General features: G+C 39.0%; 2 protein-coding genes across 8 annotated transcripts in view; both read right to left on the bottom strand.

Moving 5' to 3' along the window:
* The window catches only part of LOC125040772, a 15439-nt gene extending 13124 nt beyond the window's left edge, over positions 1-2315 (bottom strand). The window contains exon 1 of one of the 2 annotated variants that reach the window (XM_047635491.1): positions 2292-2315. The gene's annotated coding sequence lies outside the window, so the exon portion shown is untranslated. Of the gene's footprint in view, positions 1-1280; positions 1801-2291 lie in introns of those variants that run through there. The other variant, XM_047635489.1, reaches the window with a different exon arrangement.
* Positions 2316-4121: 1806 nt separating this feature from the next.
* The window catches only part of LOC125040757, a 13850-nt gene continuing 471 nt past the window's right edge, over positions 4122-17500 (bottom strand). The window contains exons 1-11 of one of the 6 annotated variants that reach the window (XM_047635464.1): positions 17367-17392; positions 16699-16798; positions 15096-15146; positions 14717-14824; positions 13531-13637; positions 10182-10360; positions 9369-9522; positions 6754-7643; positions 6254-6467; positions 5956-6040; positions 4122-5565 (exon numbers count right to left, since the gene is read on the bottom strand). In XM_047635464.1, coding sequence (XP_047491420.1) covers positions 5360-5565; positions 5956-6040; positions 6254-6467; positions 6754-7643; positions 9369-9522; positions 10182-10360; positions 13531-13637; positions 14717-14824; positions 15096-15146; positions 16699-16723 — 2019 coding nt within the window. In that variant the 5' untranslated portion in view covers positions 16724-16798; positions 17367-17392 and the 3' untranslated portion in view covers positions 4122-5359. Of the gene's footprint in view, positions 5566-5955; positions 6041-6253; positions 6468-6753; positions 7644-9368; positions 9523-10181; positions 10361-13530; positions 13638-14716; positions 14825-15095; positions 15147-15304; positions 15414-15487; positions 15509-16698; positions 16799-17011; positions 17053-17108; positions 17171-17366; positions 17393-17500 lie in introns of those variants that run through there. The other 5 variants (XM_047635462.1, XM_047635463.1, XM_047635465.1 and 2 more) reach the window with 5 other exon arrangements.

Here is a 17500-nt window from a genome sequence, read left to right as displayed (position 1 = left end):
CGTGTGCCAGGGAGAAATACTTTTAGCCATGCGCAGTCACACAAGATGTGTATATGCACACACACACACGTTCAACGTGCGCGTGTGTATGTGTATGCATATGCATAGGTAGATAGATGCAAACACACGCACACACAGGCATATACATATATATATACATACATACTTACATATATTTATGTCTGTATATGTATATATATGTATACATACAAATATATATATACATGTGTATGTGTGTGTGTGTGTGTGTGTGTGTGTGTGTGTGTGTGTGTGTGTGTGTGTGTGTGTGTGTGTGTGTGTGTGTGCGTGTGTGCGTGTGCGCGTGTACGTGTGTGTGTGCTTGTGCGTGTGAGTGTGTGTGTGTGTGTGTGTGTATATATGAATATCTGTTTATATATATATTTATATATATCAATATACATATACATATGGATATATATTTGAATTTATTTATATATATATACATATATGCATATATATATATATGTGTGTGTGTGTGTGTGTGTGTATGTGTGTGTGTATGTGTGTGTGTGTGTATGTGTGTGTGTGTGTGTGTGTGTGTGTGTGTGTGTGTGTGTGAGAGTATGTGTGTGTGTGTATATATATATATATATATATATATATATATATATATTGTATATATAAAGGGAAAGCGAGAGAGAATACTATATAGTATGTACCCAATAGATACGTGGCTTACATACAGTAGGCGATATGAAGCTGGGGTTAGTCCTAGCTAGTGCGATAGTTCCCAAACTGGTGCTGCGGAACCCGAGAGCCAAGGGCAGTCAGTACCCCGGGGTGCCGCAAGATTCCTAATAATTGCATTAAAAATATTTTAATAATTATTATTATGATCATATGATACTTTTTTTTTCTTAAGATAAGTTTTACATTAGTTATTTTGTCATTTAATATAAAATTGGGAGTCACTGTATACACAAATACTACGTAATTGTTATGTATTTCATGTCCATATTTGTCCATTCAAAATCCGCAAAATGTATGTGAGCTTTTTCAGGGGAGTAAATACACATATCAGTGACATGACTTCGGATAAGCTTTTTTGTTAGTATTATCCGTTGTTTTTTTTTATCTTGAGAGCTTGACTTCCACAGGGCCAAGAAGTAATGTCATGAACACGTCATCCCTCCCATCGGCAAGGACCTAAGGAAAACTTTCACAGTGTGGAAAGAGTAGCCATGAGGTTGTAATAATTCCCATTCACTTAGTCCAGCAAAGTTTACACGTGTTTAAAAGCTTACAGCGGGATAACTCACCTGTCCATTACCACAGTATAAGTCAAGATTTCACTCGACCTAGCAGATATTCCTAGAGCACTGTCGTATGCCACTAACACACTCTGTACATGATCTGTTTTCACTCCAAAATTGCTTGTGGGGCAGGTATAAATACTGCCGATTGCCAATTTTCTATTTTTACAGCTTAATATGCATTCGCCAAGTCATTCTTGCCATTTGCTATTTAATTTTCTATCCTTTAGCTATTTAATTTTCTAAGTCATTAGTTTGCTCGTGTTGATGTCATTCTGTTCTAATCACTGTTACCGTTGTTTGCTGTTTCCTGCCATGTCTCATTTCGTATATTTACATAAAGTGTAATCATATCTATCCCCTTCTCCCGTAACATCATGACATTTATATGCTTTCATATTTATCAAATAATCTTCATGCGTTGTCATTTCTAGACTTGCATGCCTCTCTCCTTTATCACCAATTCTTATCGCCTTCCAGTATCCTTTATCTCTCACCGTTCTCTACATCTAACCACTGACGACTGACCAGTTTAGCCTCTCCCTCAACAACATAGCATCAGTACGTGATTGTCAATGCCAGCTCATATAAGGTGTCAACTTATGTGCACTCATACCTTCATACTGCATTTGCTACACACACACACATACACATACACATACACATACACATACACACACACACACACACACACACACACACACACACACACACACACACATACACACACACACACACACACACACACACACACACACACACACACACACACACACACACATATTGCATCGCTTATTTTGACATGACAACCAATTTACGTGATTACATGAACGCGCGGGGCATTAAACCTTGCATTCTAGTAGTGTAAACAATTGCCTTACTAGTATCATTAGTGATATCTGTCTGTTGTAGCAGATCGATAGAAATGCTAATAACAACCACTATGAAAACGTTGCACACCAGATTAAGAGCATTTGCAATATTTAAAACAGACATAAAATGCAGTAAAGTTCTTACAGCCAAATGGAATTCCTTGTTTTTATATCTTCTTGAATCACACCTTTATCCCTGTAGTAGATGGCAGTAATGAAGCGAAGTGGCAAGAGCTAGCACACACCGTGGTCGTCTTCCACCTAGGGTTAGCGTCCGTCTGCCACGTGAGGAAGAGTAAACACCCCGAGGAACCCTCTTGTTACTTAAGTGTGTTGCCTCAGTGCCCCACTAACAATGTGTCTTTAGGAACTTTAGCTTTGTTTTGGTTTCCGTTTGAAATCGCTCGTACAAGTCAGATATTACTGCACAATTATCGTTTTGTTTAAGCGGATTACTGTTTTGGCTAATGTAATTTGCTATATATGATGATGTGAAGCAGGATTTCGAAATATACATTATGCAAAGTTGCCAGTTCAGTGTCGTATACTGCATATGCATTATAGCATTCGGTTAGATCCACAAGACAGCAGAAGCTAACAAAGTAACAGTTTTATATTCAGGCACCACACAATCCTTCAAACTTACAAGTCAGGGGTTTAGACTCAATGACTCCAGTATCTAAATGTGCTGTCTGACCTACTTCTCTTACCCATACAGTGTATAAGGTCTCTCAATCTTCTTTATTTCATGTACGTTTTTCTTCTGTAATAGGAGTATCCACATGGTTACATCACTCCATGTATTACCATGTCATATATATATATATATATAAATTTTATAACCTTATAGTAAAAATAAATTTCACCCTTTATGTGTATATATGTAAATAAATATGTACATACACATGCACATAAACACAGACACACGCATTTTCGTATTTACGCATATATAAATTATATAAATGATATGTGTGTGTGTGTGTGTGTGTGTGTGTGTGTGTGTGTGTGTGTGTGTATGTGTGTATGTGGGTATTTGGGTATGTATGCATGCATGCATGCATGTATGTATGTATGTATGTATGTATATAGGTCTGTATGTATATAGGTCTGTATGTATATAGGTCTGTATATATATATATATGTATGTATGTATATATATGTATATGTATATGTATATATGTATGTATTTATATGTCTGTGTGTGTATTATATATTTTATATACAGACTTACAGACTCACAGACTTACAATCATACACCAACACCCACACCCACACCCACACCCACACACACCCACACCCACACCAACACCCACACCCACACCCACACACACACATCTACATATATATATATATATATATATATAAAAATATATATGTGTGTGTGTGTGTGTGTGTGTGTGTGTGTGTGTGTGTGTGTGTGTGTGTGTGTGTGTGTGTGTGTGTGTGTGTGTGATTAGTCCTTACCCAATGTTCCCAGCTACAGCATTAATCTACAGGCGACAGTTAAAACTTCTCGCGCCTGGGCGAGGCACGCATCAGGCCAGAGGCAGCCAGCGCCTCTTTCCGAAGGGGTGTTATTTAGCAGGCAGAAGCCGTTACCACGAATGGACGTCCTTCCTAACTTCGGACCGTGATTGGGATGCAAACTGGGTGACGCTGGGTGACCTTCCCGGCCCCCAACCGCGCGCGTTACCGCTGCACCACGGCGGCCCCAACATGGATACACTTTATAGTATGTTTTTCATAAAGATCCTACGAATATTAAGATGCGGGTCAAAATATTGATCCAATTATATGGGGAAACAACAGCCTCTGAAAGAAATAACATTATGTGATTATTAACAGCTATATCCAAAGGAAAGCAAAATCATTGCGGGTACTCTATATTAAGTACCATCTTTATTCATCCCTTACCTACATGTAGTATGCTGCGTCTTTGCAGATAAAAGAGGTTATTTATTAATAAAAGACAATGTATATTTGGAATTTATCTTCTGAGATTGTCCATCTACAGTCTACATTCCGTTTTAACTCTTCCGCTGTACACCTATCCTTTATAGGGCTGCGAGCTTCCTCCTTAAAGGATTCACGTTGAATAAGCAATTAAATAAAACAACGATCCCCTTTATAGGGATGCCAGCTTCCTCCTTAAAGGATTCACGTTGAAAAAGCTATTAAATAAAACAACGAACGGAAGTGTCAGGGAAACACCTTAACGCAACGCCTTAAAAGCAATATAGCGAAAAGGCCTCAGCATATTTGAGTATTTTCTTGTTCTTCCCCTCGTTATTTTCCTTACTACTTCTTCCTTGAAGCAATGAACATCCATGCCTCAGCTTCACTACAAATACATATGCAGGATGTACAATCTACGGTACATTGACATATGAAACAAATTTCCAGCGATAGAAAATCTACCTTATTCTGATATTCGGAATCACAACTATTTATCAAAATACTGACAGGCATAATGAGTTTCTTATGAAAGCTTTTGTTGACTGCAATGAAAAATGCCTGTAAAATGAAATGAAATGATACTTTTTTTCGAACTATCACTGATGTATATCACAGCAAGTGTTGTTGTACATCTAAAAAGGGTGCAAATGAACAATTATTGCAGATCCTAAATCATGATTGAAGTATCTATATCTATGATTATCGTAAGTAACAAAGTATGAATTGTTGCTTCGTGCTGATAGTCAACAGTAAGTTTCAAAGACTGATTTCAAAGAGATTCATGATTACCTAAGTTCATTTGTGCTTTCATACTGTGCTTACAGCTGCCTTAAATAAAGCAAAAATAGCACGAGACATGTGTTAGCTAGTAAGGCCTGCACTTTTAGCTAGGAACGCCACCTTTGGCACTTATGGACAGTTAATTATATCATTACATTTTGAACACGGACACTTCAGATACATTCTCCGTGTGATATACTGTATATCATTCAGAGAAAACATGAAGTCATAGGAGCACAAAATGCAAGAATATGTAACAGTATTTCTCAGACAAAACAGCAGCGTCATTCATCTACTTCATCTATCTATCTACTTGGTTCTTCCTGCCATTAATTGAAGTGCGGAAACAATCTCCGTCCCTCACTACCATTGTAGAAACGGAAGAAATGCACGGGACGCGGTAGCACCTTCTAAGTCAATCAGTATATTCTCAAAGGAAGCAAGGACCTCCACAAAAGGAGTTTTCGGGACACGAAATTAAGTCCCTGTGATGTTCATAGGCGCTTCTGAGGATGTGTTTGAGTAGAGGGTAGTCAGGAGGTCCTGGCAGTAGCAGTATCTTGCATAGAAAGGGTCAGTGATGCAGTGACTCTGATTGCCATACATGTTGATCCTAGAAACGTCAGCTGTGAGTTCGAAGGTGTTCTCTTGCTTTCGGACTGTCGCTTCTAACATGCCTTCACCTGTGGAGGAGAAAAAGGATTTGCAATATTTTTTATAAGTATGAGAACGAGTGAAATGGTCTGTATACATTTTTTTTCTGTAACATTTATTTGTTACTGCCAGAAGATATTGGCTACTGAATTCTGGAAGTATAGACCAAACTCAAAACTCTTCATATGTATTTTACAAAAAATAATATATAAAACAATCTTTTCTTAATCATATCTAACGAATGTATAGATATGTTGATTAAAGATTAATGAGTGTTGTGTTTTATAGTTTCTTCAGTTGCTTCGATGAAACAATGGATCTTATTTCATTTTACCAATACAACTTTTTACTATGTTTATGTAAAAATGAATATATATCCCATTGCTTGGCATAAGAGCAGATGAAGAGCTCAGTCTTACCTGGCATAGTCATGAAAACAACAGAGATTGTGAGCATGTTCTTTATGGTGCCTTTGTGACTTGCCCCGATTTGTCCTCTGACCACCTGTCAATGAAAGACTTTATTATAGATTGCCATTAAAGTAATACCCGGTTTTCTAACTCTCACCCATTCAGTCATTCTTTAACTCAGTCAGAATAATCAAATCCTAAAAATCGAGATCATTCTAACTACAATCCAAATTCATTTTCTTTTGATCTCACTACAGATATAAACAGCAGAAGAAAACATGATACCTAAAGCGCACACTATTCTTACCTGCACAGCATGTAACTTCATACACTCTGGAAAAGCCGTCATTCCGAAGTTGAGTTGATCCACAACGTACTCCGCCGCATCGTGAAGGCGCGGGTCGTCGGGCTCCACTTGGCTCGAGTGCTCACAGGAACAGTAGTGATCAGGGATGGTGGCGTCCTCGCACGTCCTGTTGATTGGGACCTCCTGAAACAAACTCTGGCCATGTCGAGGAGTCCTGGGGGTTTAAAACAGTCAAATAAGTACACCTTTCGTTTGAGAAGAAGGTTATTTTACCATATTTTTTTTTAGATTAAGAGCAATAAAGTTTGACTAAAATTCAAAATCCCAGTGCTAATATGAATGTTATGCAGTGCGCTGTTACGCAATGAAACACTGTAAATTGTTTATTTTATTATCATTGGCGTTTCATACCATGCTTTGTATAACAGATGCATAGACTTAATATGAAATGCAAGTAAACTAGAAATGATCATTCCAAGAAAGCAACCTCAAGATTTTACCTGGAGCTGCTTCCATATGAGCCAGTCAAGATGTCTGTCAAAGTTGCATAGAAATCAAAGTTTGATACGAGTCTCTCCGTGTTGGTGTTGAGGTTCTTCCAGGTTTCAGGGTACTTCTCCTTGAACCATGGGGGAAACAGCACAAAAAAGTACGGCAGTCTCTCCTCTAACAGGCCAGCGTAGGTCTGTCTGATGTCTCCAAACCTGATTCCATGGTCACTGATGAAGAAGAGTATGGTGTGGTCCAACACGCCACTCTCATTTAGTTTTTTTAGATACTCGAGTGAGGGCAGATCAGTGGCTGATGCCCATTCGACTTCGTCGTGAGTTATGCCTGTATTCCAGTAATAGGAAATATATGGCGTGTCTCGGAATGTACTTGCAACAGCCAGCGAGTAATCATGGATAACTGATATGCTCTTTTCTCCTCCCAAACAAAGTACAAAGCTTCCAGACAGTCCTGCATTGTGTTTTGTGTACGTGTGAGAAACTAACATATAAGGCCGGTTGTAGTAGTCAGTGGGCTCTTTAACGAACCCATACCTATTGTAATGAAAGGATCCTGAATAAGGGTCGTCTTCCCCATATACTGTAATATATCCCGCGTCAGAGAAATTCTTCCAGATGAGGGGGCAGTCGTCAAATTTCGTACGCTTTGGCTGACAGATCTCAGTCAACTCCTTCTCAGTGAGTCCCATCAGTGAAGCGGCCATGTTGGGGTTGGTGTTGTCGGCCACTTTGTTGAAGGCTTGGAAGTCGAGAGCGCCAAGCTCATCCTTCAGGAAGTGGAACGTCTTGGGCATGTTTCGTCGCATGTTGGCGCGAGACACAGAATCGATGCCCATGATCAAGACACTTAGCATGTCTCGTCGTTGTCTAGCATGTTCTTTCTGTTAGAAGAGAAGGAAAGGAAAGGAGTAAAAGATGTTATTAACATTCCTAAAAACAACAACCATTATATGTGTTTTTAGTTGAGAAAGTGCACGTCATTTTCCACAGATTTCCCAAGTTAAAATACTCTATTGGGAATTCTTTAAACACCAGTACAAGAGTCAACAATGTTTCCATCAACAGGCTTAGCACATTGTCACTCGTTGCATGTGCCTTCTTGACCTATCATGTCACTGATTACTTAATTAGCCACAAGTCGACTTTCTGCATCTAGACTTCAACATGGAATCACTGTTGACTCTAAGACTGCATTTTCAAGTCTTTCAGGATATCTGTGTTCATAAGGAGGGTTATTTTCTGTCATGCCAGTACACTCCCATCCTCTCATCATTAACTTATTCATACAGTATTCCTATGGTAGGAACACAGTGCCAAATATTTTCGATTATCCTGTGGGACATGTGATCTTTCCAGTGTCATTCTGTGTGTAACTGTGACAAAGTACATTAAAAATGTGACATGCTTCTCCTATACTGTATATGAAACTGCACATATGTGGCAAATGTGTGGTAAAAAAAAACATATTTGTGTTTTATCTGGTGATAAATATACTGTGCATTCTTCACACGTGATTGATGTGACCCTGGGTGTAAGGAACAATCATTTGCAGTCCTTTTACTCTACTTTACCAAAGTTACCGAGTCACATCGGTGATGAATAAATACCAGAAAAAAAAAACAAATACAAAAGATTTACATAGACTTATTGGAGATTCTGATACTAATTCGCAGGTTTTGTCTAAGAATAGCAGCTGAAGAAGCAGGCGTTCAAAAAGAGCCCAGTGAATCAGCTGATAGACGACGGGGAGGCGGAACTGGAGACGATGGAGAACTTCCTGGTAATCCTGCAGCCAAAATCTTTTTTACAAATTCCGGTTCTTAGTTCCATCTAGAACTTATTGTTAGTCATTTACAATTTACAGTGGCTATGATACTGATGCTTTCCTTGGCTGCAACTGATATGCTATAAGCAAAGAGACTTAATGAGTGGTCGTTACACAAAAAAGGTATTAGAGACAATAGGTATAGTGGTTTAATATATTAAATATTGAACACAAATATAAAACATGATACTGAACTGAACAAAGTAAATACTAAGGCTTATATAACAGCTGTTCTATCTGAATCTTTGACAAGCTATCGTCTACTGTGAAGAGAAGAATTCCTTCTCAATTTAGCCTCACTTTGACAGTATAGCTGAAGTTTCCTATTTCTATTTTCACACTCCTTGGAGATTCCCAATTTAAATTATAGAGAAGTGTAAGAAATCCCAGATAAAGTAAAACATATCATTACAAAATAATAATTCTCATGTGTTTTCGAATGCATCTATATGCATTTAAGTTTTTTTTATATTTTTTAAATACATTTGATTGAAAATATACATGTCTAGCTTGTAATTTATCTGCTCAAAGATAGTGTCGCAATTAATCTTATCAGTATAGTTATGTATATAAGCATTAATCAAATAATGCAATATTTTATCTTAAAAAAACACATATAATTTATTTTACTCTCAAAAAATAAATGCGTTTAAATAGAGGCCCTTTGGCGAAAAAAAGCGAAACAATTTGAAACGCAACATGAAATTACACACTAAACCTCCAACTAAAAAAAACAAAAGAGCGACGACGGAAGAGGTCTAGAATGGAGCCAAGACTTTACCTGAAACCGCTCTCTCTTCTCCTTCGATCTCCGCGGCTGGAGGAAGTAATGGACCGTTTGATAAATTTTGTAAATCCTCCCGTAACAGGTGACCATCACGCCGTCCTCGTCCATGTCTGTGCTGGCGGATTTCAGGGCGATTTTTTTCTTTAATCTAGGGGGGGGGGGAGAGAGAGAGAGACGTTATTTAAAAAAAAAAAAAAAACTCAAATAACCCTAAATAAAAAATATATATATAATAATAATAAATAATAATAATAAATAAATAAATAAAAATACATATGCAATTTATCGCAACCCATGGCAAATCAAATCAAATAAAAAAAAAACAATAATAATAATGATAATGATGATAATAATAATAATAATAACAATAATGATAATAGTAATAATAATAATAATAATAATAATAATAAATACTCACTCATACAATTTTTCGCAGTCCACAGTAAATCTAATAGCCTTGAATACCCCCCCCCCCCTAAAAATAATTAATAATAATAATAATAATAATAATAATAATAATAATAATAACAACAACAACAAATACTAACTTATACAGTTTATCGCAGTCCACAGTTAATTTAATAGCCTTTGACCCCCCCCCCCCCAACAAAAAAAAAAAAAATAATAATAATAATAACAACAACAACAATAAATAAAGAAACTCAGTTCTACAATTTATCGCAGTCCACAGTAAATTTAATAGCCTTGAATCTCCCCCCCCCCCAAAAAAAAAAATAAAAAAAAAAATAATAATAATAATAATAATAATAACAACAACAACAAAAATAAATAAAGAAAGAAACTCACTTATACAATTTATCGCAGTCCATGGTAAATTTGTCAGGATCTTGTTCCACCCTGACGATACCCTGGTACACACAAGACAGTTCTTCCTTAGCCACCCCGTAGTCCTCGGCGCGGTCTCGGTGGAGGAGGAGAGACAGACCTCGAACCTCCGTCAGGGGTCTGTGTTGAGAGCAGTTGAACTGGAGGGGTGAGACACGCGTGAGAAAGGATCGTCTTGTGGTGAGAAACGCTTGTGGTGAGAAGCGAGGGTGATGAGAAGGAGGTGTGATGAGAAGGAGGTGTGATGAGAAGGATTGTGATGAGAAGGATTGTGATGAGAAAGGATTGTGGTGAGAAGGGATTGTGATGAGAAGGGATTGTGATGAGAAGGGATTGTGATGAGAAGGGATTGTGATGAGAAGGGATTGTGACGAGAAGGGATTGTGACGAGAAGGGATTGTGACGAGAAGGGATTGTGACGAGAAGGGATTGTGACGAGAAGGGATTGTGATGAGAAGGATTGTGGTGAGAAGGGAGTGTGATGAGAAGGGATTGTGATGAGAAGGGATTGTGATGAGAAGGGATTGTGATGAGAAGGGATTGTGATGAGAAGGGATTGTGATGAGAAGGGATTGTGATGAGAAGGGATTGTGATGAGAAGGGATTGTGATGAGAAGGGATTGTGATGAGAAGGGATTGTGATGAGAAGGGATTGTGATGAGAAGGGATTGTGATGAGAAGGGATTGTGATGAGAAGGGATTGTGATGAGAAGGGATTGTGATGAGAAGGGATTGTGATGAGAAGGGATTGTGATGAGAAGGGATTGTGATGAGAAGGGATTGTGATGAGAAGGATTGTGGTGAGAAGGGATTGTGATGAGAAGGGATTGTGATGAGAAGGGATTGTGATGAGAAGGGATTGTGATGAGAAGGGATTGTGATGAGAAGGGATTGTGATGAGAAGGGATTGTGATGAGAAGGGATTGTGATGAGAAGGGATTGTGATGAGAAGGGATTGTGATGAGAAGGGATTGTGATGAGAAGGGATTGTGATGAGAAGGGATTGTGATGAGAAGGGATTGTGATGAGAAGGGATTGTGATGAGAAGGGATTGTGATGAGAAGGGATTGTGATGAGAAGGGATTGTGATGAGAAGGGATTGTGATGAGAAGGGATTGTGATGAGAAGGGATTGTGATGAGAAGGGATTGTGATGAGAAGGGATTGTGATGAGAAGGGATTGTGATGAGAAGGGATTGTGATGAGAAGGGATTGTGATGAGAAGGGATTGTGATGAGAAGGGATTGTGATGAGAAGGGATTGTGATGAGAAGGGATTGTGATGAGAAGGATTGTGGTGAGAAGGGATTGTGATGAGAAGGGATTGTGATGAGAAGGGATTGTGATGAGAAGGGATTGTGATGAGAAGGGATTGTGATGAGAAGGGATTGTGATGAGAAGGGATTGTGATGAGAAGGGATTGTGATGAGAAGGGATTGTGATGAGAAGGGATTGTGATGAGAAGGGATTGTGATGAGAAGGGATTGTGATGAGAAGGGATTGTGATGAGAAGGGATTGTGATGAGAAGGGATTGTGATGAGAAGGGATTGTGATGAGAAGGGATTGTGATGAGAAGGGATTGTGATGAGAAGGGATTGTGATGAGAAGGGAGTGTGATGAGAAGGGATTGTGATGAGAAGGGATTGTGATGAGAAGGGATTGTGATGAGAAGGATTGTGATGAGAAGGGATTGTGATGAGAAGGGATTGTGATGAGAAGGGATTGTGATGAGAAGGGATTGTGATGAGAAGGGATTGTGATGAGAAGGGATTGTGATGAGAAGGGATTGTGATGAGAAGGGATTGTGATGAGAAGGGATTGTGATGAGAAGGGATTGTGATGAGAAGGGATTGTGATGAGAAGGGATTGTGATGAGAAGGGATTGTGATGAGAAGGGATTGTGATGAGAAGGGATTGTGATGAGAAGGGATTGTGATGAGAAGGGATTGTGATGAGAAGGGATTGTGATGAGAAGGGATTGTGATGAGAAGGGATTGTGATGAGAAGGGATTGTGATGAGAAGGGATTGTGATGAGAAGGGATTGTGATGAGAAGGGATTGTGATGAGAAGGGAGTGTGATGAGAAGGGATTGTGACGAGAAGGGATTGTGATGAGAAGGGATTGTGATGAGAAGGGATTGTGATGAGAAGGGATTGTGATGAGAAGGGATTGTGATGAGATTGTGATGAGAAGGGATTGTGATGAGAAGGGATTGTGATGAGAAGGGATTGTGATGAGAAGGGATTGTGATGAGAAAGGGTTGTGACGAGAAAGGATTGTGGTGAGAAAAGTTTGCGAGGAGGTGTTCGTTCCTCCTAAGCTTGGTGGGTTAAGTAAATAGCATTTGGTTGATTTAAAATCCGAGAATGAAACTACCGTTCACTTTCATCACAATATATATCAACTCAAAAAGCAACCCATCCCCCAAAAAATAATAATAACAATACCTCTAGTACTAGTACTAGTACTACTACTACTACTACTACTACTACTACTACTACTACTACTACTAATAATAATAATAATAATAATAATAATAATAATAATGATAATAATACTAATACTAATAATAATGGTTAATCTGTACGGTATGGATGCAGTAAGCTCGAGCAAACTGAAGATGATATCCTTGTAAAGGACAAAACGCTGAAGTCGTCGGTACAAGAAATAAAATGCAGACGCGAACGGTAATTTTACAAATAAAGGAAAGAGTTCGCTGATTTAGTGTTACTGCATACTATGGTGATGTGTCCCCGAGGATAGCGCCCAAAAGGCACGCCCAGTCACAGCAATTTAGATTGTTGAGGAAAGTTGTGACGTTAAGTTGGGGATTCAGTCCATATTGTAAATAATTACCATAATAATAATAATAATAATATCAATAATAACATCAATAATAATAATAATAATAATATCAATAATAACATCAATAATAATAATAATAATAATATCAATAATAACATCAATAATATTAATAATAATAATAATAATAATAATAATACATTTAATAATAATAATAATATCAATAATAACATAAATAATAATAATAGAATGAGGATTGATAGATACATATTGCCCGTTAGAACCCCAGAACCTGGATTGGATCCGGCGCTAATGATGAAGAAAAAACGAGGCAAAGATAATAACAATAACAATAACAATGATACCAATAACAACAATAATAATAACAATAACAACAATCATAACAACTACACAATACCAATACTACTCACACTACTACCGACAACAACAACAGCAACACTACAACAGCACCAGGGGGGACAACAGCACAACAGCCAAGCCAACGAACCTCCTTGGGCTGCTTCACCCTGAACTTGACGACGCTGGGATGCAGGGGGTCGAAGTCGGGGATGCTACAGCCGGGCGTCGTCAGGATGAAGGGCCGCGTGTCGTGTCCTGCCGGGGAGAGAGAGAGGGAGGGGACGGGGGGGTTAAATTGGTGGTGGTGGTGGTGGGGGGTGGTGGTGGTGCGGGTGGTGGGGGTGGTAGGGGTGGTGGGGGTGGTGGTGTTGGTGATGGGGGTGATGGTCATGGGGATGATGGTGGTGCGGGTGATGGTGTTGGTGGGGTTGATGGTGGTGGGGGTGGTGGTGTTGGTGGGGGTGATGGTGGTGGGGGTGATGTTGGTGGGGTTGGTGGTGGGGGTGGTGGTGATAGTGATGATGATGATGGCTCTAGTAGTTGTGGTAGTGGTGGTAGTGATGATAATGCAAAACACACCGCGTGTTTTACTAAACTCAGATTCTAATGCCGGCAAGAGTGATAGGGAAAAAATGGAACCCAGATTTAATGAAATCGTAGCTACTTATCAACATTGTTCTCGTAACAAACACGGGCGTCGGATGTGAAGAAATTACGTCACTTAATGATGATTTCAGGAAACATTCCGAGTGAAGAGCCTTTCAATGACAATGAATTTTCGTTTCTACACACACGCGCACGCGCACACGTATACGCACAAACACACACAAAAAACACAAACACACACACACACACACACACATATATATAAATATATATATTAATACATTAGTGTATATACATACACGCTGATCAATTTCAGTTGAGGTCTTATTGATAATATGTATGTGTATGTGTGTGTGAGTGTGAGTGTGAGTGTGAGTGTGAGTGTGAGTGTGTGTGTGTGTCCACCCTCACCCTCTCGATCTCACTCCCGCCCTCACCCTCTCGATCTCACTCCCGCCCTCACCCTCTCGATCTCACTCCCGCCCTCACCCTCTCGATCTCACTCCCACCCTCACCCTCTCGACCTCACTCCCACCCTCACCCTCTCAATCTCACTCCCACCCTCACCCTCTCGATCTCACTCCCACCCTCACCCTCTTGATCTCTCTTTCACCGTCACTTTCACCCTTATCCTCTCCCTCTCCCTCCCCCTCTTCCTCACCCTCACCATCTCTCTCTCTCTCCGTCACTCACCTTCTTCCTCCCCCAAACTGCATCTACAAACTCACGTAAACAAGCCAGGCCACATGGTTCGGTGCTGCTCCTCGACAAGATGCCCTGGTGTAGTGTGAACGCAACGCCGGCTAACAACACCATCAGCAGGATCATCCGACGACCTGAGGGAAGATATGGTAGGTGTACAGAAGACGCTCTCATTCTGGTGTTATTTTAGTCTGCCATGTTACTTGGGTGATGAGTCCGGTTCATATTTCGTGATACATAAAATGTTTGATGGTCATATAAAACAAAAAAAAAATATGTAGTCTATGGTATAGGTAATAAATGTTCGTGTTGTTTTCGCTAACCATAATTCACTAGAATTTAGTTTGTAAGTTTTAAGTACGACGTAATGGTTTGTTCCAAAAACGTGATATCTATTCAACTAACCTTTAACTTTCGTCATATTCCCTAGTGCCAGCTTCACCATTTCCGTAATACCTGAAACAGAATAACATTTAGTAATGAAACAAGCAAATAGTAGGAAAAACAATAACAATGAAAGACTTAATATCAGCTACGACTTAATAATAGCAAATCTGTCAAAAGTGGAAAATATGCTCAAATGTATCACAGACTGGTGACAAATTCAACTCAACCGCGAATACTAGCATCAGCTGATGTCATGTTCGGGGCGGAGAGTCACTGGCCTCCTTCATAACACTGGCCTCCTTTGAAGTACATATTTTTTGAGACATGAGTTTCTAGGTCACTTACACAACACTATCCAGGCATTGGCAAAACTCGAACTATCATTATCTATTATCTGGAGAAGATACTACCTCTATTTACTATCAAACATTATAACCACACTAACTGCTGGGCTTAACACTTCCCGCCCGTGGAAACTTAAAACATTGGCTGCGCAGCTGTTGTTGATACTAATAGAGATAATATTCCCTGGCGGAAGAAGAGGAACACGATGTTAGGCACATTTATACAGAAGACGCAATAATAATAATAATTATTATTATAATAATAATTATAATAATAATAATAATAATAATAATAATAATAATAATAATAATAATAATAATAATAATAATAATAACAATAATAATAATAATAATAATAATAATAATAATTCATATTAATGATAATAATGATATTAAAAATAATAATTGGAGAAAAATATAATTACATACAAAAACTGTCTCAACATCATGTTCCCTATAAAATTAGATAAAAAAAAATGAAACCATTAAAGTCTATCATATCACCCCACTCCTCACTATACAAGTTTCCGGAGTGCTGTCTGTGACGAGTTTCACTTAAAGAAAGAGACGTAATTGTATTATGATACCGTATTGCGAAATTACACTTACTATGCTATTATAATGAATACATTTGCAGGAAATGCAAATGTAATTTCATAAAAAAAAAAATCGTGGATAAACAGAACGAAAAATATGGTGTGTGTGTGTGTGTGTGTGTGTGTGTGTGTGTGTGTGTGTGTGTGTGTGTGTGTGTGTGTGTGTGTGTGTGTGTGTGTGTGTGTGTGATGCGAATGATAACAAGTTGTGTTTGTGCGCAACCTCAATCGAGAAATTTCTTATCGAGTATCACATTTCGGGTTATATATCCTTGTAATATGTAACCCGAATTCATAACCTTGTTACACTTTTTTTCCTACTAGAAAGTAATTTATTATACCAATCACATAATCACTTCCATAATAAGCCATAACGTCTACGATTGCTTGTTTTCGATTTTCAAATGATACTTCCTGTCATGAAAACAGTATAATATAATCCTAACTTATACTGTATATATATATATATGTGTGTGTGTGTGTGTGTGTGTGTGTGTGTGTGTGTGTGTGTGTGTGTGTGTGTGTGTGTGTGTGTGTGTGTGTGTGTGTGTATATATAACAACATATAAAAACTATAACATCAAAGAAGTGAGAAAAGGAACAACAACAACAGCAGCATATAGTACCCGAGTAGCAGTAAATTCCCCCCAGTCGTATGTTCGACCTTACAATACCACATACCTGTTATTTTGGATCTCCAATGCATTTATCTAGCAAGAACGGGACTGAGCGTAGAGACTGGATGTTAGCGTATCCTGTTGATTGTGAAGTCCGTCGTTTCCTGATAACAAAATAATACTCGTCAACCTCAACAAAACATTGAACTCATTGTTTTTGACTCGGTAAAGTATTCTAGAGTCGAAACTTGCGTAAATGCAAAGTTGGTATTATTTTGGCGGTGTTTTCTGTGTATATATCTATCTGTGCACGCATATACATATTTATATACACGAGCATGTACACTCGCTGTAAGAAAAAAAGTACTTGTTAGTACTTTTCAAAGTTTGCAACAGATGAAGCTTCATAATGTGTTCGAATAGTGGATAATCCCATGACGATAAAACCGAGAAGTGTGCCTTGGTCGGTCGTACCTTCCTACGGCAGCTCCACAGAGAGGAAACGAGAACCTCCCCCTCGGCCAGCTGGTACTCAGACGCCACGGGCTATGAACCACTGGCACTCTCTGAAGTAAGCAACAGAGGTACCGAAGTCATTCTTCACAGAATGCGCCTAGGTTACCACTGTGCATGGCAGATTATCCCAACAATCGAACGCGATGAAAGGTGCTGCAAGCACTGCGGCGAGCCGAACGCCACACTAGTCCACTACCTAGAAAATTGTGACCATACCCAATTCCTGAGACAGGGACCGCCCACAACAGCCGCCGTGCTGGTAAAGAGGCTATGCGAAATGCTTACACCATGGCGGCAGGAGCGCCTGATGGCAATCCCGCCGCCACGGTAAGCACCGAGTGTCAGACAAC

The sequence above is a fragment of the Penaeus chinensis genome, chromosome 29, assembly GCF_019202785.1.
Source record: "Penaeus chinensis breed Huanghai No. 1 chromosome 29, ASM1920278v2, whole genome shotgun sequence".
In the NCBI taxonomy this organism is placed as follows: Eukaryota; Metazoa; Arthropoda; class Malacostraca; order Decapoda; family Penaeidae; genus Penaeus; species Penaeus chinensis.
Note: the sequence above shows the minus strand (reverse complement) of the source record. Positions and strands in the feature narration are given on the sequence as shown.